Source organism: Pelodiscus sinensis, chromosome 3, assembly GCF_052426305.1.
Source record: "Pelodiscus sinensis isolate ZL-2025 chromosome 3, ASM5242630v1, whole genome shotgun sequence".
Classification (NCBI taxonomy): domain Eukaryota; kingdom Metazoa; phylum Chordata; order Testudines; family Trionychidae; genus Pelodiscus; species Pelodiscus sinensis.
The window spans coordinates 20,824,024-20,847,151 of record NC_143054.1 but is presented as its reverse complement, the minus strand read 5'-3'; the positions used below and the strand labels follow the sequence as shown (position 1 = coordinate 20,847,151).

At 43.0% G+C, this 23,128-nt stretch overlaps 1 protein-coding gene across 3 annotated transcripts in view; it reads right to left on the bottom strand.

Annotated features, from left to right (window-relative positions):
• Positions 1–23,128, bottom strand: part of LOC102460244 (uncharacterized) — a 50,178-nt gene that overhangs the window by 13,009 nt on the left and 14,041 nt on the right. For 2 of the 3 annotated variants that reach the window (XM_075923438.2, XM_006137575.5), the window contains exons 2-7: positions 22,805–22,864; positions 17,640–17,733; positions 13,905–13,973; positions 8,608–8,847; positions 6,382–6,456; positions 4,073–4,171 (exon numbers count right to left, since the gene is read on the bottom strand). In XM_075923438.2, the coding sequence (XP_075779553.2) occupies positions 4,073–4,171; positions 6,382–6,456; positions 8,608–8,847; positions 13,905–13,973; positions 17,640–17,733; positions 22,805–22,864 (637 nt within the window). The remainder of the gene's footprint in view (positions 1–4,072; positions 4,172–6,381; positions 6,457–8,607; positions 8,848–13,904; positions 13,974–17,639; positions 17,734–22,804; positions 22,865–23,128) is intronic. The other variant, XM_025178737.3, reaches the window with a different exon arrangement.

Sequence of the window (23,128 nt, the reverse complement as noted above, 5' to 3'; positions counted from 1 at the left end):
TATGCACACCTGTCAAAAAACTGCTAGAGAAATGAAAAGGAATTGACTCAATGGGTAGGAGTAACCTCTTGCAGTCTTCCATTCAAAGTGACATATTTAGTCCTCGGCTACGTCTACACTGGCATGATTTTCCGGAAATGCTTAAAACGGAACAGTTTTCCGTTATAAGTATTTTCGGAAAAAGCGCGTCTACATTGGCAGGATGCTTTTCCGGAAAAGCACTTTTTCCGGAAAAGCGTCCGTGCCAATGTAGACGCACTTTTCTGCAAAAAAGCCCCGATCGTCATTTTCGCGATCGGGGCCTTTTGCGGAAAAGAAATCTGTGCTGTCTACACTGGCTCTTTTCCGGAACAGTTTTCCGGAAAAGGACTTTTGCCAGAACGGGAGCAGCATAGTTTTTCCGGAAAAGCACTGATGATTTTACAGTAGATCGTCAGTGCTTTTCCGGAAATTCAAGGGGCCAGTGTAGACAGCTGGCAAGTTATTCCGGAAAAGCAGCTGATTTTCCGGAATAAGTGGCCAGTGTAGACACAGCCCTCATATGTGAAAGAGTTAATAGGCGTTGTTTAAAAAGCTAAGTCACATGCCAGCACAAACCCAAATGCCAGGCATTATCTCAACTAAATCGAAGAAGTATGTTCTAGTGACATTTTCCTTCCATCTGCTATCCTGTAGTAATAATAATAGTAATAATAATAATGATAATAATAAATAACAAAAAAGCTGCTGCTGTGTGCAGAAAACTTTCCATTTCCTCTTTCAATTAAAATGAACAATAAATAGCAACAGCTGCTGAGTTCACAGCTCTATATTCAAGCCATCAGTTAAACTTGATGCCATTCCGTGGAAGCAGAAGAGCTCTGTTTTCCTATCCATCTGGGAATCAAATAAAAAATGCTCAAACAGTAGCATATGCCAAATAAAATACAAGGAAATACCAATGGAAGAGCACCTATCCTGTCTTCCTCCTTACTCATGTATAGCCAGGACTAGGCTCAGAAATTATAATGCCAAATGCCTGGCACACCTAAACAGCTCCAGTGAGCAATGGTCTGGGAACATGTTATTTATAAAATCCAGTGACAGGAAAGCTGTGCATCTGTTCCAGAATCTTAATTAGTGCTGGGCAGAAATGGAAAGATGCCAGCAGATTAATATCTGCTTCTTCTATTCAATCATTAGTTATCATAGCTTTGTTAGTTGTCACGGCCATAGAAAGTAGAGATGAAAGCAATCGTGCAAGATAGAGTATCCCACCGGCAGAAGTGTAATTAGATTGAAAAGGTGTTATTAAAGCTAATGTTCCAAATAAAGTTTACAAGATACAAGTTAAAAAGGAAGGCACTGTACATCCCAGGTTAAGCTTGAGTTATGAGGAAATACAAGTATTGGTTTACACGGTTAATGAGATACATAGCGGTACATAATCAGTGTTGTCCCGGATTAAGGAGGGTGGGTTTTTGATGCATCAGTGAATAAGTGTCCTCAGGGATGCGACCTATAAAGGGCACAGAATAACCGTCTATGGCAGTTTAAGCACTTAGGAACATGGGTGGAGTGCGTCACTTAGTGGAGTGTGTCTCATGGTCTGTCCGTGTCTTGTGGGTCTTCTGTGAAAAGATACACAGTCCATCAGGAAAGGACGCAGGTGATTTACTTAACCATATCTCTCAGCAGCGGTCTCATTCACTCATCCATGTCCCTGATCAGCAGTCTTGTGTGTCTCCTGTGAAAGGATATATAGTCTTGTTTAGTGAAGGAAGAAAGGGGGTTCCCTGGCCATGTCCCTCATCTTAGTCTATCATCCTGGCACTGATGGTGGTGTCAGACACCATCAGCTGCCTCATGAGCTGGGTGTGGTGCAGACCAAGGCTGCACTTTTGTACCACCAACTCACAGTGGGAGTTCCACGTGCCCAAGCCCTCTCTGAGCAGGACGTGAATATGAACCTCATAACCCCGGGCTCCAGGTCTTGACGTGCAGCACCAGGACTCCCAGCTCTTGGCACTTCTCAACTATGTCCAGCAGCAGTCAATCCTCTTCCCCAGTCGTCATAAGGTACTGCAAGGACAGGTCTCCCCACCTCTCCCAAACTCGGCCTCCAGTGAACTGCTGAGGTACGTGACGACGTCCTGCTCAGAGGAGCCCTGGGGATGCATTTCCTGAGCATGTCCCACACTGTGCTCTCAGTGATGCTCCTCACACTCGGCTCCAGGCACGTCAGGATGTGGAAGATGTGGTGATCGCCACCATGTTGCAGAGATCGCCCATCTGAGGAACGTTGATGTTGCCCTGCCTCTGAGAGATATAGATAATATACGTCCTGGCCCTCTGGGGGAGGCAGAGTCATTTCCTCACCAGCTGCTGGATGGCGTTGTCTGCTGTGTCCAGGGGGTGCCATGGCCAAGCGCATGAGGATGAGATGTGGGGTATCAGGAACATGTTCAGTGCATTATCTTTTGCCATGGGGTGAGCAGAGAGTCATCGATGAAGGTCACATCTTGCAGAATCTCTTCAATTGTATCCTCAGAGGTCTGTTGGACGTGAACTCTTGTGGGTGTACCTAGATGCCAGTAAAACCACATGGGACTCACCAGATCCCTGATGCTGCCCTAAATGTGGAGGGAGGCACACTTCTTTGCATTAATGTGGAGGCCCATCCACTTGACAGCTCAGCTGGTGACATCGAGCATCTGCTGGAGGTTCTCTGAGCTGTCGACAACCAAGGCCAGGTCATCTGCATAGGCTAGGTCATTGAGTCTCTCACTGTGCAGATTGGATCTGGCCACTGCTTGTGCCAACCTCATCTTCCTATCCATATAAATCTTTCACACAGATTATAAAATTAAAAAAACACTTTCCAGTGGAAAACCTTCATTGAAATCCTGACTTCAGTGAAACTGATGGGAGTTCTCCTACTGACTTCAAGGGGTCCAAGATTTCACTCCTCATGTTTTAAGGGACACTAACAGGATCCCCATTTAGGTTCTGTTTTTTTAAATAAGTTTAACATATGTTAATATGAATATTTTTATTAAAAAAAAAATTAAAAATTTATCAATGAAACCATTTCCTCCAAATATTCCAGCATCATGCTAGTACATGGAAAACAAGATGTGAAATCAGCTACTAGCTGTCCACTTTACTCTTCTCACTTCATTCAATTTGGATAGTGAAACTAAACAAAATACTCAAAGTACATTGATCACAATAATCCCTTTGGGCCTTGGAATCTATGAAATAATAAAAAACAAATCTAACTTTTGTTTTTAATTTTAATAACCAATGCTGACTAGTAACATGTTTTTTAAATTTTAGAAATTATATCCACAGTGTTCCTTTAACTGTCATTTTAACAAAAGTGAAAAATCTTCAAAATTCATGCTGACATTCTATTATAAAACAAATCTTTAAAGAGATACTGTAAAGTCAAATTTACTCCCAAATTTAGGTTTTGCAAAACCCAAGTTTTATGAAATTAAAAATGTTTCTGTGAATGTTAAAAAAATAACACAATCTTAAAAACAAATAAATAAACAATTCCCTGAAATGTCTGCAACACAAACACTGCAGCACTATGTTCGAGCATAAGAAACTGGAAAAGAAATTCATTAGAAATATATTGTAAAAAATAATGAAGAATCTTGTTCAAGGTGATAGATGTGCCCAAGATATACAACTAAATGCTAAAAAATAAATTTGATTTGTAAATGTCAAAAAAAAACCAACTGAAGTGTATTTATAAAAGATGCATGAAGGAACTTTTTAAATGACAATTGACCATATTATTAAATATGGGCCAGATTTTTAGAGATGTAAAGCACTTGCAGTTCCGATTGATTTCAAGCTGGAGTGAATCAGCACTTCAGAAAATCAGACCGATCTGAATTGTACCCTGAGAGCAAACTGATTACTCCTTGGCTTCCTCAAACAAGCAGTCCCACTGGCCAAAAGATACTTCGTTGGTAGATGGTGTGTGTTTTTTTATGCTCAAATGACAAAGGCAAAAAGCAACCTGCACTCATCTCTCCACAGACAATGAACAAATTAATCAGTCAGAAAATGAACATACGCTGGCCAAGCCATGCATCATCCACTGCGAGGAAGGATAAGCTGGCATTCCAGTGATATTTGGAGGGGCCATCCTGAGATGATTTACTCTTCAGATTACCTGAATAGAAACAAGTACGCCTTTTAATAAAAAACAAAACCAAAAACAATCACTTAGATATATTCACGTTGTTAAGGCCAATTAATCTTTTCCTGACCAGCACAGCTGCAGTATTATGGAATTTAAGCTGCAAAAATTAATTTGTGTTGCTCATAACACTGAACTTATTCAAAGGCTGAACAAGGACAGCACATGATTACATTACTATCAGAATATCCCTCTGAACAGTGATTGAGCATGTATTGTCCAAAGTCGTAATCTGTTTGGCTGGCAAATGACTTTTGGGATGTCAAATTGGAGTTTCAGTCCCTAAAACAAAAACCTCATCCATTATACATCTGATATAAAGCCAGATCCAACTCCCCTATTTAAGTCAATGGAAAGACTCCTACTGACTTGAAAGAGAGTTGAATCAGGCCTTTAGTTATTCCTTTTTACATGTAGGCATTTGCTTTAGCGGAAAAACTTGCCAGCTGTCTACACTGGCCACTTGAATTTGCACGAGAACACTGACGATCTAATGTATGATCATCAGTGTTCTTGCGCAAATACAATGACTCTCCCACTCGGGAAAAAGCCCTTGTGCAAAAGCATTTGTGCAAGAGAGGGCCAGTGTAGACAACTGAGAACCATTTTGCACAAAAAAGCCCCAATGGCAAAAATGGCCATCGGGGCTTTCTTGCGCAAGACTGCGTCTAGATTGGCACGGACGCTTTTCCGCAAAAAGTGCTTTTGCGCAAAAGCGTCCATGCCAATCTAGCCTCTCTTTAAGTAATTAAAACAGCAGAGTTCACTATTACAAGTGCTAAGTAACTCCTTACAGAACATTGATCTTTGATACTACTTATATTATAGATTAGTTCTTCTCTTAATATTGTTGTTGACTCTTCATCATGTCCAATAATATGATATTTTGCTGGTTTCTGTGGCCTTTTTTCAACCTTTCCCTAAATATTTTCTCTGTTTCTGCAGTTTCTACCCTGTAGCAATTTGCCTTTTTGATGCACTCACTAACAAGGATGAGAGCAATGATGTTTGTCTCTCTCATGTTGTCTCGTGATATCTCAGACCACTGGGTTAATGCAAGATTGAAAAATATATGAAATGTCTTGCTGTGGGGCAGAATTATGTTTTTTTTGGCTTGCACAGCTCAACATATATGCTGTATGTATATATGTATGCATCAGTGTTCCCTCTAAGATGCATGGCATGGAGCCCTGAGCCTCTGACTGGGTGGGGCTGATTAATCACCTGCGAAGCTGTGCTGCCATGCAGCTTAGAGGGAAAACTGGTATGCATGCTTTCACTTAACATGTCCTAAATGTTTAGGACCAGATTCTGCATTCCTTGTACATCCAAAACTCCTGTTGAAGTCAATGGAGAGTCTTGTATACAAACCAATACAAGACTAAATCTTTTCAAAATATTCTAATAAGAATTCTGGCTCTTAAACTCCACATCCACCTTTTTGCTCATCAGTACTGCGCAGTGGTAAGTCAGTGTTATGCTGTCTACTGTGTCACTACTTCAACCACTCAGGACCCATATAGACAAAAGAAGAAGCATATACAATTGTAGGTGAGATATGGGAATGCACAGATGAAGCTGAAGTGAAATGAAAAGTCCAAAAAAGACTGCTTCTCTCCCGGCAGTTGTAATCAGCAGAGGATCTCAAGCTAGAATTCCCTACATGTAAAAATGAATATGTTACTGCTAAAGTGTTCTCCACAAGGCTGAACTGTGGCTTCCCACCCTTCTCCCTTGGTCTGATAGAGCCTGAATTAGCTAGCTTTCAGGACACATTGCATAGCCCAAATATTTATGGTGGATTATGAGAAGAGAGTTTGCTGGTGGAGCAATATTTGAGGAGGGGTTGGTGTTTTCTCGTTATCTGATCTAAAGCGTAGTTAGTTATTGATCAATATGGTACTATTTAGATTTTTTAAAATAACTGGTAAGTATATATCTGCAGCTTTAAAGTCATACAAGGATAACACAAAGGGTAGGACTGTGTTCAAGGAAATACACTAAAATCAGTCACTATAAGATTGGAGCATTGGATTTCAAACGTGAACAAGCTGTGAGAGAAAACACTGAAATACTGCTAATAATGGTGGGGAGAATTATTAAGTGCCTGAATATCTGGGAATGTGGATGTTTAAAAATGTGTGAGGAAGTGAATAAAAAGTGTCCACAGAAAGACCACTCACTTAACTCCACAGACAGCTCTGGTAAAGTCCCAAAGGTTAGAGGATAAGCTTTTGCTTCTGCAACATCCCATGTTCCTGGATTAAAAAACAAACCCAAATCCAAACAAGGCATTCAGAATTGGTGCACATGGTTTCAAACAGACACATTCAAAATGTTTCAGTCTCTCTCCTCCCCAACCCTGTGGACAATGCTGCTGCAACTGTTGGGAGGACCATGAAGTCTGAAAAAGTTAGCCTCTGATTTGTCTACATTGCAACCTGACCGCGGACTGTAGCACCGGCAGATACACCCATGGTTCTCTGTGTAAGACAGGCTAAAAATACAGTATAGACGTGATGGCATGGCTTTCAGCATGGGCTGTGCAAGTGTGATTTGGATTTTAGGTATATAAACTAGCCCATGCTGAGCCTGTGCCACCCATGTCTATCTTGCTATTTTTAGACACACTAGCATAGTGTGACCTATCCTGCTGTCACACATCAGACTGCAGTGTAGAAATACCATTAGTCTTCAGGAAGTTTATCTCTCTTTCTGATGCTCTGAAAGTGCACCAACTTACACTCATTCTAGACTTACTCATATTTGAACCCTCATGCACTTACACATAATTTGCATGAAATCCTTCTTACAAATCAGCTGGGAATTTGATCCACTGAATCTAAGGGTATGTCTACACTAGCCCACTAGTTCGAACTAGGGAGGCTAATGTAGGCATTCGAAATTGCAAATGAAGCCCGGGATTTAAATATCCCGGGCTTTATTTGCATGTTCCCATCCAGTCGCCATTTTGAAATTCCACTAGCCCGAAGTAACTGCCTGCGGCTACATGTGGCAGTGAAACAGTAATCTGAACTAAGTCCTTAGTTTGAATTAACTCTTACACCTCATTCCAGGAGAAATAACAGTTAATTCAAACTAAGGACTTAGTTCGAATTGCTGTTTCACTGCCGCATGTAGCCGCGGGCAGTTACTTCAGGCTAGTGTAATTTCAAAATGGCGACCGGACGGGAACATGCAAACAAAGCCCGGGATATTTAAATCCCGGGCTTTATTTGCAGTTTCGAATCCCTACATTAGCCTCCCTACTTCGAACTAGGGGGCTAGTGTAGATATACCCTAAGGGAGTACAAAATCATGTTAATACACACACATCCCTCCTGATGGGGCAAAGAAAGAAGTGCAGCAAGGAAAGCAACTGACACTGTAAGAAAGTGAAAATTAAGGTAGGATGACCATCCTGTGGCTCCTGAATGTGTAGGTTACATCAACATCCCTGTCACGTAAGTACATCTAATAACTTGTTACTTTATAATAGAATCTGAGCATGAAGGAATCTTAAGTTATACAATCTTACATCTCTGGCCCACTGTGTTACTGAAGACAAATCATCTCACTGATTTGAGTATAATTCAATCCAATTGGATGGACCTTAATGAAAATAAGATTCTGATGAATTAAGTAGACTTAAAAATAACCATAAAAGAGGAATTACCTACTGCAAATGTACTTTATTTCATTTTCCAACTTTTTTATCACATATTCTCAAAACTTAGGAAGAGAAACGGCCGATATTAAAGATCAAACCGTTAGCCTTGCCTTAATATTATTGGTATCACAGATAATGCAAGCCACCACCAATATGAGGGCTCTGCTATGCTAGGAACTATACAAATGTGGTGAGAGACATTCCCTGATCTGAAGCCAAACCAATAGTGAGAGGGGAAAAAAATTTACAGAGAGGAGAAATGACTTGCCTAATGTCACATAGCAGGTCAGTAGTAGAGCTGGGACTAAAACTCAGACCTCCTGAATGCCAGAGTGTCTCTTGACTGAGCATTGACTTTTACAGATTCAGTTTTGCACCTGCTGTTTAGGTCTAACTCTCTCATTTTCTGGTGCAGCTATGAACTTTGCACTCCAAATGACTTATACTGTGAGCACAAAACTGCACCACCAATGCATTTGCAATTTGTGTCTGCTAAAATGGAGAGAAACACCTAGAAATCTGTCCCCAGCTTTTGACACAGACCGACTCTCCACAGTTCTTTCCTCCCTAGCTATTTTTGGTCCTTTACCATATTGTGAGGGGGAAAGTCTAGTGTGAACACTGTTCAATGAACAAGCTGGAAGAAAATCCGATAAAAGCAAGTTAAAAGAACTGGCTGAACAATCTCTTGCCCAAAGTCTACACTCCTGCAGCGGGTAGATTTATTGGGAACACTCACCTACATTGGTAAAAACATCCTCTTCAGACTGTGTGGGCTCAAATTCTTCTCTTGTGGCTTCTGAGTTCCTTACAGCGGAACCATCATCTGTCTTAGCCCCTGACTCACAGTGAGTTCCCTTTCCACTGCTGCTGTTGTCCTCCATCCCACTCACAGTGTGTGGCCCAATGGTCAGTTTCCAATCCCCATCACAGACTGCTTCAACCATCAAGGTACCGGGCGATGCTCTGCTAGGATTTTCTTGAAAACAAACATTTAAAAATGGATTTTTTAAAAAATAGGGTAGGGATCTTGCACAGTTTAAACAAAAATGTCGGGCCTGATCCAAAATCAATGGAAAGATGGCCTTTGACTTCACTAAGGACCTGATTCAAAGCCCACTGAATATAGTTACACACACAGAAGCAAAAATACAGAGCCCCATGTTCTGGGGTTGGCAGAAGCTGAGCGCACTTGGAAGGTAGTATAACACGGACAGACCCCTCTCATCTGCTGGCAGAATCAAACCTGGAACCTCTGGAGCTTAGAGCATGAGCTTCTACCACACAAGCTAAAACCAACTGGCTGCTAGCTAAGGCCAGTGGCGGGCAGCCTGCAGCCCAAGGGCCACATGTGGCCAACAGGGTTCTAAGTAACTTTTTGCCAAACATTTTGTTTACAGTTGCCCACACACAGGGTTGCCTGACTCTGCTGGTTTTCAACCATGTAGTTTTTTTCCTAAAGGTATTACTAAAGTGGCATGCATATAAAGCGAGTGCACGTGAAATCAGGTGCAAGCAAACTGCACACAACACTGGTATGAGGGAGTGAAGAGAGGCGGGCCTGGCATCACAGGAGTCAAACAAAGCCTTTTGGCCCAGCTAGCCCCACCCTGCTTTACCTGTAGCCAATGTCAGGCTTGAAGGAAGGATAAAAGGAAGGAGCCTGGCACAGTTAGGGGCTGACGAGCCAGGAGACAGGAGTGTGGTTCTGCTGTCTGCAGGACAGGAACCAAAGCCTGTCCACTTGGCCAGCCACAGGAGAATGTAAGCCTCTAACCTCATCTCCTAGGACGAAGGGGAAACCTACTAGAATCCTAGCTAAGGGGAAAATCTGGACTCTTGGGGCCCTGCCCCCAACTATACCCATATAGTGGGCTGGAGTTTCTAGGCTGGGGCACCAGTGGCAGGGTTCTGCACCCCTTTCCTGCCAGCTAATTCAGGGATCTAACCACTAGGTCACCCTGCCGCCAGGGAGACCTGGCTACAATTGGTTTCAAGGATTGTGCATTCCCTCTGGATCCAATCAAAGTACTGCTATGGTGCAATCGGCACACCTTGCAAATTCTAGGTGCACAAGTGTGGTTAGCAAAACTACCCTAACCTGGGAGACAGTCTTGGTTACTACACTCTTGCGACCCACTGAGATAAAGGAAAGCCACTTATGCAGCCCACTCTCTAGCCTAGGTTGCTCCTCACTGCCTAAAGCTGTAGAGCACTCATTATTTTCTCTGTAAGTGATCTCAGCACCACTAGATGGAACCATACACCACACCCAGAAGGAATGTGGGTTACAATATCACACGTTCAGCCCACCTGGGAAAGGAAGGCATCACACAGCTCAACAGTGCCCCCTTCACAGGATTAAGAAATGTCATGCAATACTAGGAATGGAAGGGACCTTGTGAGGTCATCGAGTCCAGTCCCCTGCCCTCACAGCAGGACCCCATACTGTCTAGACCATCCCTGATAGACATTTATCTAACCTACTCTTAAATAACTCCAGAGATGGAGATTCCACAATCTCCCTGGGCAATTTATTCCAATGTTTAACCACCCTGACAGTTAGGAACTTTTTCCTAATGTCCAACCTAAACCTCCCTTGCTGCAGTTTAAGCCCATTGCTTCTTGTTCTATCCCCAGAGGCCAGGAAGAACAATTTTTCTCCCTCCTCCTTGTGACTGTTTAGTCTGCAGAAGCGAAGAGGGAGGGAGGATTTGATAGCAGCCTTCAACTTCCTGATGAGAGGTTCCAAAGAGGATGGAGAGAGGCTGTTCGCAGTAGTGACGGATGGCAAAACAAGGAACAGTGGTCTCAAGTTGCAGTGGAAGAGTCCAGGTTGGATATTAGGAAAAACTATTTCACTAAAGAGTGGTGAAGCACTGGAATGGGTTAACTTGGGAAGTAGTGGAGTCTCCATCCCTAGAGATTTTTAAGTCTCAGCTTGACAAAGCCCTGGCTGGGTTGATTTAGTTGGGATTGGTCCTGCCTAGGGCAGGGTGCTGGACTTGATGACCTTCTGAGGTATCTTCCAGCTCTATGGTTCTATGATTCTATGACACCCTTTTAATACCTGAAAACCGCTATCATGTCCCTTCTCAATCTTCTCTTTTCTAAACTGAACAAGCCCAATTCTTTCAGTCTTCCTTCATGGGTCATGTTCTCTAGACTTTTAATCATTCTTGTTGCTTTTCTCTGGACCTTCAACACCTTTCATGAAATGTAGTGCCCAGAACTGGACACAATACTCCAACTGAGGCTTAATCAGCGCAGAGTAGAGCGGAAGAATGACTTCTTGTGTCTTGCTCACAACACACCTGTTAACAGAGGCAGCCCGTGAACCTAGGCAAACTAGGCCTAGGTTGATAGATGATAGATGATATCACTGTCATTGACGGCCGTGCAGGCAGGGGTGCTGATCGCACCTTCTGCCTAGGGTGCCAGCTGCCACAGCTGGCCTCAGGCTGCTCCTGCCTGTTAATGCATCCTAGAATCATGCTGGCTTTTTTTGCAACAGTGTCACACTGTTGACTCATATTTAGCTTGTGGTCCACTATAACCCCTAGATCCCTTTCTGCCATACTTCTTCCTAGACAGTCGCTTCCCATTCTGAATAGTAATAGAGATGTAGCCATGTTAGGGTACGTCTAGACTACATGCCTCTGGCGACAGAGGCATGTAGATTAGACTACCCGACATAGGAAAATGAAGCGGCGATTTAAATAATCGCCGCTTCATTTAAATTTACATGGCTGCCGTGCTGAGCCGATCAGCTGTTTGTCGGCTCAGCATGGTAGTCTGGACGTTCCGCGGTCGACATCAAAGGCATTTGTCGACCTCCCAGGTATGCCTCCTGGGAGGTCGACAAATGCCTTTGATGTCGACCACGGAACGTCCAGACTACTGCGCTGAGCCAACAAACAGCTGATCGCTCAGCGCGGCAGCCATGTAAATTTAAATTAAGCGGCGATTATTTAAATCACCGTGTCATTTTCCTATGCCGGGTAGTCTAATCTACATGCCTCTGTCGCCAGAGGCATGTAGTCTAGACGTACCCTTAGTCTGGTCTAGCTGAAACAAACGACAGAACTATGCAGCACTTTAAAGACTAAGAAGATGGTTTATTAGGTGATGAGCTTTTGTGGGCCAGACCCACTTCCTCAGATCATATACCCCTTTGGTATATATGGTCATGCCAATTTTCTTCCACAATTTGATCTGAGGAAGTGGGTCTGGCCCACGAAAGCTCATCACCTAATAAACCATCTTCTTAGTCTTTAAAGTGCTTCTCATTCTGTATGTGTGAAACTGATTGTTCCTTCCTAAGTGGAGCACTTTGCATTTGTCCTTATTAAACTTCATCCTGTTTACCTCAGATCATTTCTCCAATTTGTCCAGATCATTTTGAATTATGACCCTGTCCTCCAGAGCAGTCGCAACCCCTCCCAGCTTGGTATCATCTGCAAACTTAATAAGCATACTCTCTATGCCGATATTTCAAAGGAGCCTTGTCCATTCTTCCAGACAAGAAAGAATGAACTCAAGAAATATGGGCACATAGTGCTAAAGGAAAACAAAGAAAAGGAACTTTAGGTTTCCTTCCTGCATCTAGAGCACCATTTGTGGAAAAAGGAAAATAAACTTACTTTGTTGAATGCTGGCATTTTCAAGACTGCCAGATATAAGAGCACTCGGAAGGAATTTTATTAAATAAAAAAGATGGTGATGATTTCATAGTGCCTTTCATCAAAGGACTTCCACAGCACTTCACACTTAACCTAAGAGTCAACAAAGCATTTCCCTGGTTCTTTGTGTGGGGAGGAGGGGCCACAAGTGATTCTAACTCCTCCTCCACATATCATACACTGCCCCAGCGGCCTCCCTGCTCTGAATCTGCAAACAGCACTCAGCAGGATTAGGGCTTGTTTCATAGCTTCCGATATTCTAATGACAAAAGGGACCATTGCAATAATTTAATCTAACCTCCTGCCTAGATAAAGCTACTGAATTTCTCCCAGGGATTTCCTATAGCCCAATAACATGTGATTGAAATAGGAATGGTACCTGCTTAGCAATCTAGCCCCAACTTAGCAAACATTTAAGCACATGCTTAACTTAAAGCACAAAAGTCACAGTGAAGTAAATAGAGCTACTCATGTTGAGTAACGGTAAGTACATGGCCTACATGCTTTGCTGGATTGCAGCCAGAGTGCTCAGCAACTCCCAAAATGCAACCTTGGAAGCACACCTTTCATAAGGACATCCAGCCTTGATTTAAAGACCCCAAGTGATGGAGAGAGCGTGGTCCCAAACACATCTAAATATCTGTACAGATCATAGTTCGTCATTTTCCGCCCAAGCGTCACTTTTAGAAAAACACCCACGTGCGCTGTGAGGTGGTACCCCTTCGAAAACATGGTTCTCTTTTCCTACAAATGTTTGTGTCACTTTGGATTGCAATTCCAGCCATTAAGATGTTCTGATGTATTTACTTTTGAGGATTTCTTTGTGTTAATAGATTTAGGGAAGAGAATTAAACTGCTAAGAAGTTTTTCAATGCAGACATTTCAGGACCTGTTTTCACATACCAGAGTAATAAGAACATAATTAGTGTAAGTACATAGGTCCTTCCTACCTAGGTCCATGGAAAGCACTGTGAGATCACCGGAGGAGAGGTGTTGTGGGTGCAAAGTCTTATTTAATTAGAATTGGTAATTATTTAATTAGCATTGGTAATAATGACCTAACTGTTGCAGATCTCTTATTCACCTTGTCTGTAAATCTCAATTGTTTTTCGAAGTCCTGAGAACATATTTGTAGGCTTTCATGAAAGCGTGGGGTAATAGCTGAAACTCCAAAATTCTGTCTTTTCCTTAGCAAATGGCTTAAATTATGGGAATTGTTTACTGTGGAAGAGCAAACTGACAAGGAAACTGGCAGGCAGTTGAGAAGTAAACAGGCTCTAGGAGAAAAAAGGAAGTAAGATACCCAGCCGGAATACATATTGTACATACATGTAAACATATATGGGAGGTTTACCTTTTTGTTTCAGACGTTCTTTCCTTAGGTGTCTTTTTTCTCGGCTACTGATCTTGGTCTGCCAAACACCTACAACACAGAACAAAGTTTGCCCTCTCCATGCTGCTAGTTGCTATAAGCGGATGAGAACTTTCCCATAGGACCCATATTGTTTACAAGGCAAAGAAAAAAATTACGCTCACAGACATGCTATACAGTGATGATTATAAAATCAGTATTACAACTATCTTGGTAATGGCCAAACATACAAAATACAACCACTGCAGTTGGTACCATGTACAATCCTAGGTATTGTAGCATTAGAATGTGCCCATTCCTGAGGTACCTTTGACTCTCAGAAACTCAGAATACAATACGTAAGAACTCTACAATGCAATGCTGTTTGTTCTATGTGCTGACATATCACTATATAATTTACTGCCCTTTATGTATGTCAAATCACACAACACGCTCTTTCTCAGGGAAGGTGTCATAGCAGATCCACATGCCATAAATGTTTTATAATTGCTTTGGATAACAGTGTCAATGAAAATATTAGCTAACAAAAAGGGCACTATTCTATTGCTGTCTCAATTATCAATTAATTTGACTCATAGCTGTGAGCCATCATACAGAAGCTTCTAGGCTCAGGTCTCTGAAGGAAAATTATTTATTTAATATTTGGAAATAACACTAATTCTTACATAGTTTACTAACCTAGTTCTTGACTAGCTCATTAGATCCACTCAGGGACACTGATCCCTCACGGAGTTGATTGTCCATATGCAATCAAAAATGCTGTCCTGACCGATATGCTGTGCAATCGCTGTTAAGTGAGTGGGCCAGGCACAAGTTGTCAATCAAGGCAGAATCTGACCCTTTGATTTTGCTGCCCTCCTACCTCTTCCAGGATGTCTCTGCACTGGGTATGGAATAGCTCATTATCTGCTCAGACTGACTGAAACAACAAAAGTTTGTTTGAATGAAGTCCTTGAAATTTCCTATTTTTCTTCTACATTCCGGGAATCCCTGTTTGACATTAACCCCAATGGTAATGCAAGAATCAGAGGGATAGCTGTTTTAGTCTGGATCTGCAAAAGCGACAAGGAGTCCTGTAGCACCTTATATAGACTAACAGATGTATTGGAGCATAAACTTTCGTGGGCAAAGACCCACTTCATCAGATGCATGTAGTGGAAATTTCCAGAGGCAGATATAAATATGCAAGCAAGAATCAGGCTAGGGGTAATGAGGTAAATTCAAATAGGAAGGATGAGGCCCACTTCTAGCAGCCGATCTGGAGGTGTGAATACCAAGAGAGGAGAAACTGCTTTGTAATTGGCTAGCCATTCACAGTCTTTGTTTAATCCTGAGTTGATGGTGTCAAATTTGCAGATGAACTGCAGCTCAGAAGTTTCTCTCTGAAGTCTGGTCCTGAAATTTTTTTGCTGCAGGATGGCTACCTTTAAATCTGCTATTGTGTGTCCAGGGAGATTGAAGTGTTCTCCTACAGGTTTTTGTATATTGCCATTCCTAATATCTGATTTGTGTCCATTTATTCTTTTGCATAGGGACTGTCCAGTTTGGCCAATGTACATAGCTGGCATCCTGAACAATGATCCCTCACTTTCACAGGCCTTGGGAGGCAGGCCAGTCCTCGCCCTCAGGCAACCCGCCAACCTGAAGCATATTCTCACCAGCAACTATACACCACACCACAGTAACTCTAACTCAGGAACCAATCCCTGCAACAAACCTTGGTGCCAACTCTGCCCACATATCTACACTGGCAACACCATCACAGGATCTAACCAGATCAGCCACGCTATCACTGGCTCATTCACCTGCACATCTACCAATGTAATATATGCCATCATGTGCCAGCAATGCCCCTCTGCTAGTCTCAATTCCCTCGTTATCTCTAGCCTGATTCTTGCCCCAGAGGGAGTGAATAGAAACAGGTAATCATCAAGTGATCCCTCTCCTGTCACCCATTTCCAGCCCCTGACAAACAGAGATTAGGGACACCATTGCCACCCATTCTGGCTAATAAATATTGATGGACCTAACCTCCATTAATTTATCTAGTTATTTTCTAAACCCTGTTAAAGTCTTGGTCTTTACAACATCCTCTGGCAAGGAGTTCCACAGGTTGACTCTGTGCTGTGTGAAGAAAATCTTCCTTTTGTTTGTTTTAAACCTGCTACCTATTCATTTAATTTGTTCTTATGTTATGGGAACAAGTAAATAACTTTTCCTTATTCATTTTCTCCATACCTGTCATAATTTCATAGACCTCTATCATATCCCCCCTTAGTTTCTCCTCTTCTCAGATGAAAAGTCCCAGTCTTTTTAATCTCTCTTCATATGCTCCTGTTCCAAACCCATAATCCTTTATGTTGCCTCTTTCTGAACCATTTCCGACGCCAATACATCTTTTTTGAAATGAGGTGACCACACCTGTATGCAGTATTCAATATAGGGGCGTACCATGGTTTTATATAGAGGCAATAAGGTATTCTCTGTCTTGTTCTCTATCCTTTTTTAAATTATTCCTAACATTCCATTTGTTTTTTGGCTGCCACTGTACATTGAGTGGATGTTTTCAGAGATCTATCCATAACGACTCCAAGATCTCTCTCTTGAGTGGTTATGGCTAAATTAGCCCCCATCATTTTGCATGTGTATTTGGGATTATTTTTCCAATATGCATTACTTCACATTTATCAACATTAAATTTCATTTGCCATTTTGTTGCCCAATCACCTAGTTCTGTGAGATCCTTCTGAAGCTCTTCACAGTCTGCTTTGTTCTTAACTATCTTGAGCAATTTAGTATCATCTTCAAAGTTTGCTACCTCACTTTTTACCCCTTTTTCCAGATTATTTATAAATAGATTAAATAGGATTGGTCCCAGGAGGGACCCTTGGAGGACATCACTAGTTACCTCTCTCCATTCTGAAAACTGACCATTTACTCCTACCTTTCGTTTCCTGTCTTTTAACCTATTATCAGTCCATGAGAGGACCTATCCTCTTATCCAATGACAATTAACTTTACTTAAGAGCCTTTGGTAAGGAATCTTGCCACTGGCTTTCTGGAAATCTAAATACACTATATCGCCTGGATCCCTCTTATCCACATGTTTGTTGACTCCCTCAAAGAAATCTAGTAGACTAGTAAGGCATGATTTCCCTTTACAAAAACCATGATGACTTTTCCCCCAACAAATTACATTCATCTATGTGTCTGACAATTCTATTCTTAACTATAGTTTCAACTAATTTGCCGGTACTGACATTAGACTTACCGGTCTGTAAATGCCAGGATCACCTCTAGGGCCCTTTTTAAATATTGGCGTCCCATTAGCTACCTTCCAGTCTTTAGGTACAGAAGCTGATTTAAAGGATAGGTTACAAACCACAGTTAATAGTTCTGCAATTTGACATTTGCGTTCTTTCAGAACTCTTGGGTGAATGCCAACCGGTCCCAGTGACTTGTTAATGTTAAATTTACCTCAATCTGGGACAATCTCTCAGATTTGTCACCTAAAGAGAATGACTCAGGTGTGGGAATCCCCTTAACATTCTCAGCCAGGTAGACTGAAGCAAAGAATTCATTTCATTTCTCTGCAATGACCTTATCGTCTACCAACTACCAAACAACATCTGTTCTATGAAAATATTTCATCACCATAATTCTCACTTCTTTCTGGCAATACAAATCTGCCAACTGAGTGATCTGCACATACATTACCTTCCTCTTCCTCTGGCAACTTGTCTTTTTCAGCAAAGAAGTGGTCTTTTGATGCTCCCTTTTCTGAGGACTGGATCTTCTTCTTTTTCTTGGACTACAAAATATATAAATATATACATACATTTCTCAGCTACAGGCTTATTAGAGGAAAGGGAGGATGAGACTGAGGGCTTTTACAACTAAGGTGCTCATCCTTCAATGAACTGACACAGAGTCCCGTTGAAGTCAATGAGACTCCACATAGATGCAGGGGTTTGCTTGGGTACACCTAAATGTGGGATTGAGGGACTGACCCTACTGCAAATTTCAGAGACCTGAATATTATACCCTCTGTACAATAAAATGAGATATATCTGCAAAGTTAGAGACTGCATTCCAGTTCAGACACCTGCTGTATATTGATATTTAGCCCTTTTTATCTTCTAAGCATTTTACAATTATTCCCCAGAACAACAAAGTAGGAAATACACACTATCTACTAGAATGTCAGTGGTTAATCGGTTAACCAGTTAACTGCTAAGCATCATAGTTACCGGTAGCCTGACTGGGCTGCAGCAGTCCCCTCCCAACACAGATGGGGGCTGCTCCAGCCTGGCCTGGCCTACTGCTCCACACCACAAGCAGGGCTGGAGAGCTGGGGAGGAGGCTCCTGTATGGCTGGGCTGGATCAGCTCCCCACCCACCCATGGTGCAGTGAATGCAGTGGGCCTAGTCCAGCCAGACCAGCCTCCTGTCTGTGTTGGGAGGGGGGCATGGGACTGCAGCTGTAAAGATAAACTGGCTGTTTAAAATAAGAACGAAAATTTTAAAAATTCTGTTCTGCTTCCGGTTAGATTTTAAACTTACTAATCTGGAAGGAGAACAATTTTCTATGATATGAACTACAGGGTTTGTCCCCTTAATTGTTCAGAGCAACTTCAACCCACGCTTTCACTCACTACACAGTTATCTCAAGTATGCATCCTACACTTTTTCTGTGCTATTGCTTTGAAAGCACATTGGGAAGATGTCCAATGTGACTTTCTTTAAGACAGTTTTGAATTGAAGTCAGGTCTATTACACTGATAGAAATGTAGCCCTGTTAGTCTGGTGTATCTTGTTAGTCTTTAAAGTGCTACATAGTCCTGTTTTTTGTTTCGTCTATTACACTGTGAGGATTAAATACAAAGGTTTTTTTTTCTTTCCACGTTACAAGTGTTGCTGGAAAATTCACGTAAAATAAGCATTTCACAGTGATCCCTGAAGGTTGGGAACCTTCTTTGGTTTAACATAGATGGGACACATACCACTATTACGCTGTGTCTAGACTACATGCCTCTGTCGGCAGAGGCATGTAAATTAGACAGATCAGCAAAGGCAAATGAAGCCGCAATTTAAATGATCGCGGCTTCATTTACATTTACATGGCTGCCGTGCTGAGCCGACAAACAGCTGATCAGCTGTTTGTCGGCTCGCGCGCTAGTCTGGACATTCCCCCTGTCGACATCAAAGCCCTTTGTCGGCAGCCCCGCTATTCCTCGTGGAATGAGGTTTACCGGGGCTGCCGACAAAGGGCTTTGATGTCGACAGGGGGAACGTCCAGACTAGCGCGCGAGCCGACAAACAGCTTATCAGCGCGGCAGCCATGTAAATGAAGCCACTTCATTTGCCTTTGCTGAACAAACAAATCTACATGCCTCTGCCAACAGAGGCATGTAGTTTAGACGTACCCTTATATCCAAACAAACTACACTAAAAGAAGGTAAAGTCGAACCTAATTGGCCTGGGGATGGGAGAGTGCGCAAAGTCTCCTCCTGCCCTGCAAGGGGCACATGGCGCTCAGAGTGAAAGCACTGCACGCTCCTTGCAGGGCGGGGCAGGACGTGAGGTCTCTTTCCACTCTGCAAGGGGAATGCGGAGCTTTCACTCTAAGCACTGCATGCCCCTTGCAGGGTGGAGGCAGGGAGTGAGAGACTTTGCATGCTCCTCCCACCTCCAGGCCCTGATTGGCCTGGGGTGGGAGGAGCTCGCGAAGTCTCCTCCCGACCTACAAGGGGGTGGGTACCTAGAGGGAACCGCCAGCTGCTCAGAACAGCTAGCAGTTCTCTGTAGGCAAGCGGAGGGCGGGGGCAAAGACTTTGCGTGCTCCCCCACTCCCAGGCCAATCAGGGTATGTGGGAGGGGGAGCATGGAAGTGTCCTGGACCCGCCCATTGACTTAAATAATTAATGAAGTGCCCCATCTAAAATTATTGCCCACCCCTCACCTACATGCTCACCTAATGCTTATTCCAAGGGACTCCTGCCTCATTTAAGTCACCCAAACGCTGTTAATTTTCTCATGGGCTTTTTTGATCTGAGTTCTTCACGAACATTAATGAATTTATGAGACTAAATCATTACAGGCAGTCCCCGGGTTACGCGGATCCGACTTATGTTGGATCCGTACTTACGAACGGGGCTTTTCTCGCTCTGGAGGACGCGGCGGCGGGACCGCCCAGACGTGCCGCGGTCCCGCCGCCCGCATCCTCTGGGGCGAGAAAAGCTGCTTCGCGTCTCCCTAGTCTTCTGGGGGGCCTCCCCAGCAGACCAGGGAGACGCGGAGCAAAGCCGCGGAGAATGCGGGCGGCGGGACCGCGGCGCGTCTCGGTCCCGCCGCCCACGTCTCCCTGGTCTGCTGGGGGGTGGGAGCGCAGCTAGTGTGCCCCCAGCAGACCAGGCTTTTCTCACGGACACCTGAGGTAGAGCAGCTGGGGCACTGCCGGTTGGTCCCGCAACGCCGCTCCTCAGCGCTACTGGACCAACCCAGCAGCACCCCAGCTGCTCTGCCCCAGGCGTCCCCAAGTCAGCCGCTGCTGAAACTGGCCAGCAGCTGACTACAGGAAGCCCGAGGCACAGTTGCTCTGCCCCGGGCTTCCTGGAATCAGCCACTGATCAGTTTCAGCAGCAGCTGACTTGGGAACACCTGGGGTAGAGCAGCTGGGGTTCTGCCAGGTTGGTCCCCGCAGCGCCAAGGTGCGGCGCTGCGGGGACCTACCTGGCAGCGCCCCAGCGGCTCTGTCCCAGGCGTCCAGATTCAGCTGCTGTTGAAACTGATCAGCGGCTGATTCCAGGAAGCCAGGGGCAGAGAAACTCTGCCTCAGGCTTCCTGTAGTCAGCCGCTGGTCAGTTTCAGCAGCGGCTGAATCTGGATGCCAGTTCCAACTTACGTACAAATTCAACTTAAGAACAAACCTACACTCCCTATCTTGTACGTAACCCAGGGATTGCCTGTATTATCCCCATTTCACAGTTTGGGATCTTCCTGTCATGTCCTGCCTCACTGACTACACACCATTCAACTTTTGCTACAAATGAGGGAGGGGGTCCTACAGATAGCAACCCAATTCATTACACAACCTTATTTAACTGTCAGAACTTAGACCATCCTGTCCACTGAACAAGGCAGGGAAAGTAAAATATTGCATCCAAATGCAGAGACAACAGGGCCTATTTAGGGATGTTCAGGCAACATTAATTCTGGCATTTCCCACTTGACGTTGCAACTTTAACATTCTTGTAATGTAGTTTTTTTAACTGATTTCCTAATTTAAAAAAGGACATCTCTCCCCCAGAAATTCTATCACATGGAACCATTCTAACCTCAAGACATCTGCAGGATTTGCACCCTTAGATACACAGCACAGACCTCTACTACTTGAACTAAAGGTGCACCTTTAGCTGTTGCAGGCTTGTCTCCTGTATATGGATCAGCTGCTATAGGGGGAAAGTGACACACACTCTGCTAACATGTTTCACAGCTATCTGCCATCAGCAGAGGAATATAGATACTTTGGGATCTGGGTTTTAATTCTTAGTTTTATGAAGGAATGGTAACAGACCCTTTTGTTTCTGTGCACCTAGCCTGTCTGCTACCCTCTCTCTAGAATTAAGATTGCTTGACACTTCCATTTATAACACCCTCTTTTCCATTACTTGTAAACTTTGCCAAACTTTAACCATTTAGGCTGAAAGCTCCCATGCTGGGTAGTTGCCTCAGGCTGATTTTTGGGTGTTTTTTATTTTATTTACTTTTTTGGTCTTTTTCAGTTTCATTTTAAATGTTGCAGCTGTTATTTTGTCACATGATTTTTTTTTAACAACTACTTAGTTGAGATGCTGTAGCATCTGCAAGCTTTACAGCAGGGCCTAGATATTTCATAGGGGATTCACTTCAATTAAGAAGAGTTGCCTTTTGCTATTCCTATGAAAAACTGCCCAAATTTTGCCACATTATAAGCCTCTGAAAAATTCAGTTTGTGCATGCTTACAGATTTTTAGAATTAGGCAACTAAGTTCACCAAATATTCGGTCCATATTGAATATGCTCCACTTCCCCATTACAGTCTTATCTCTGAACAAGAAGCATTGAGCAACCTTAACTATAGGCAGTGCCAACTGTCTGTCTAAAATAATAATAAAACTGTATTACAGATTTGTCCAGTTCAGGCTTGATCCAAAGCCCAGTGAAATTAATGGAAAGTCTTGTATTTGGATTAGGCTCTTTAGTTATCATAATTAATTACAACAATTTTGGGAGAGATAGTAAAACTTGTTCCTCTAGACTTAAACCAATTTTGAGGCCTGGTCTATATTAAAGGGGAAAGTTGATTTAAAATACACAACTCTAGCTATATTAGTTACATAGCTGGAGTCAAAGTATCTTGAATCGCATTTTGGCACCGTTCACACAGCAGGAGGTCAACAGGAGCATATGCTCTCGTTGACTTCCCTTACTCCTCATGAGGGTAGGACTACTGGCACTGATAGGAGCGCCCTCTAGTTCAAATTAGTGGGTCTTCACAAGACCTGCTCATTCGAACCCCGGAAGATCGACTGCAACAGCCTCAATCTTCTCCGTAATGTAGACTAGCCGAGAGACTTGTGAGGGGTGACAGATTATCCCGTTATTGCCTGAGAAGGTCTCACACCTTTCTCAGAAGCATCTGATGCTGGCCACTCTTGGAGATAGAATATTGGACTGGATGGACCTTGGATCTCATCCAGTCTGGCAACTTTCTGTATTCCTAACTGCTATATTTAGGAACAATATGTTATCCTTACAAAAATCATAATAAAAATAACACCATTCTTAAAACAAATATCATTTTAGAAATAGTGTGAAAATTCTGGAACTAATAGTGGTACCTTCAGTAGCTTTTTTTCTCTCATGCCAACACAGGTTAGAAGATGACCATTCACTGGAACCTAGAAAATTGATGTTTAAAAATGTTATATCATGGGAGGGAATACAATACTGTAACCACTACATTGCAATTCTTGTAATACGCCCCTAAGGGAGTCAGTCACATATGATCGGCTGAAAGAATACACAGAAATTAACAATAATCCCACACTCTGTCTAGATTAGAGAGTTTGTGGCTTTACTGCAACTCATATTAACTGATTGCCAACTGATGTGTGTTAGCTAAAAACCTTAATTAATAGTAGTCTATGAAATTCACAAACATG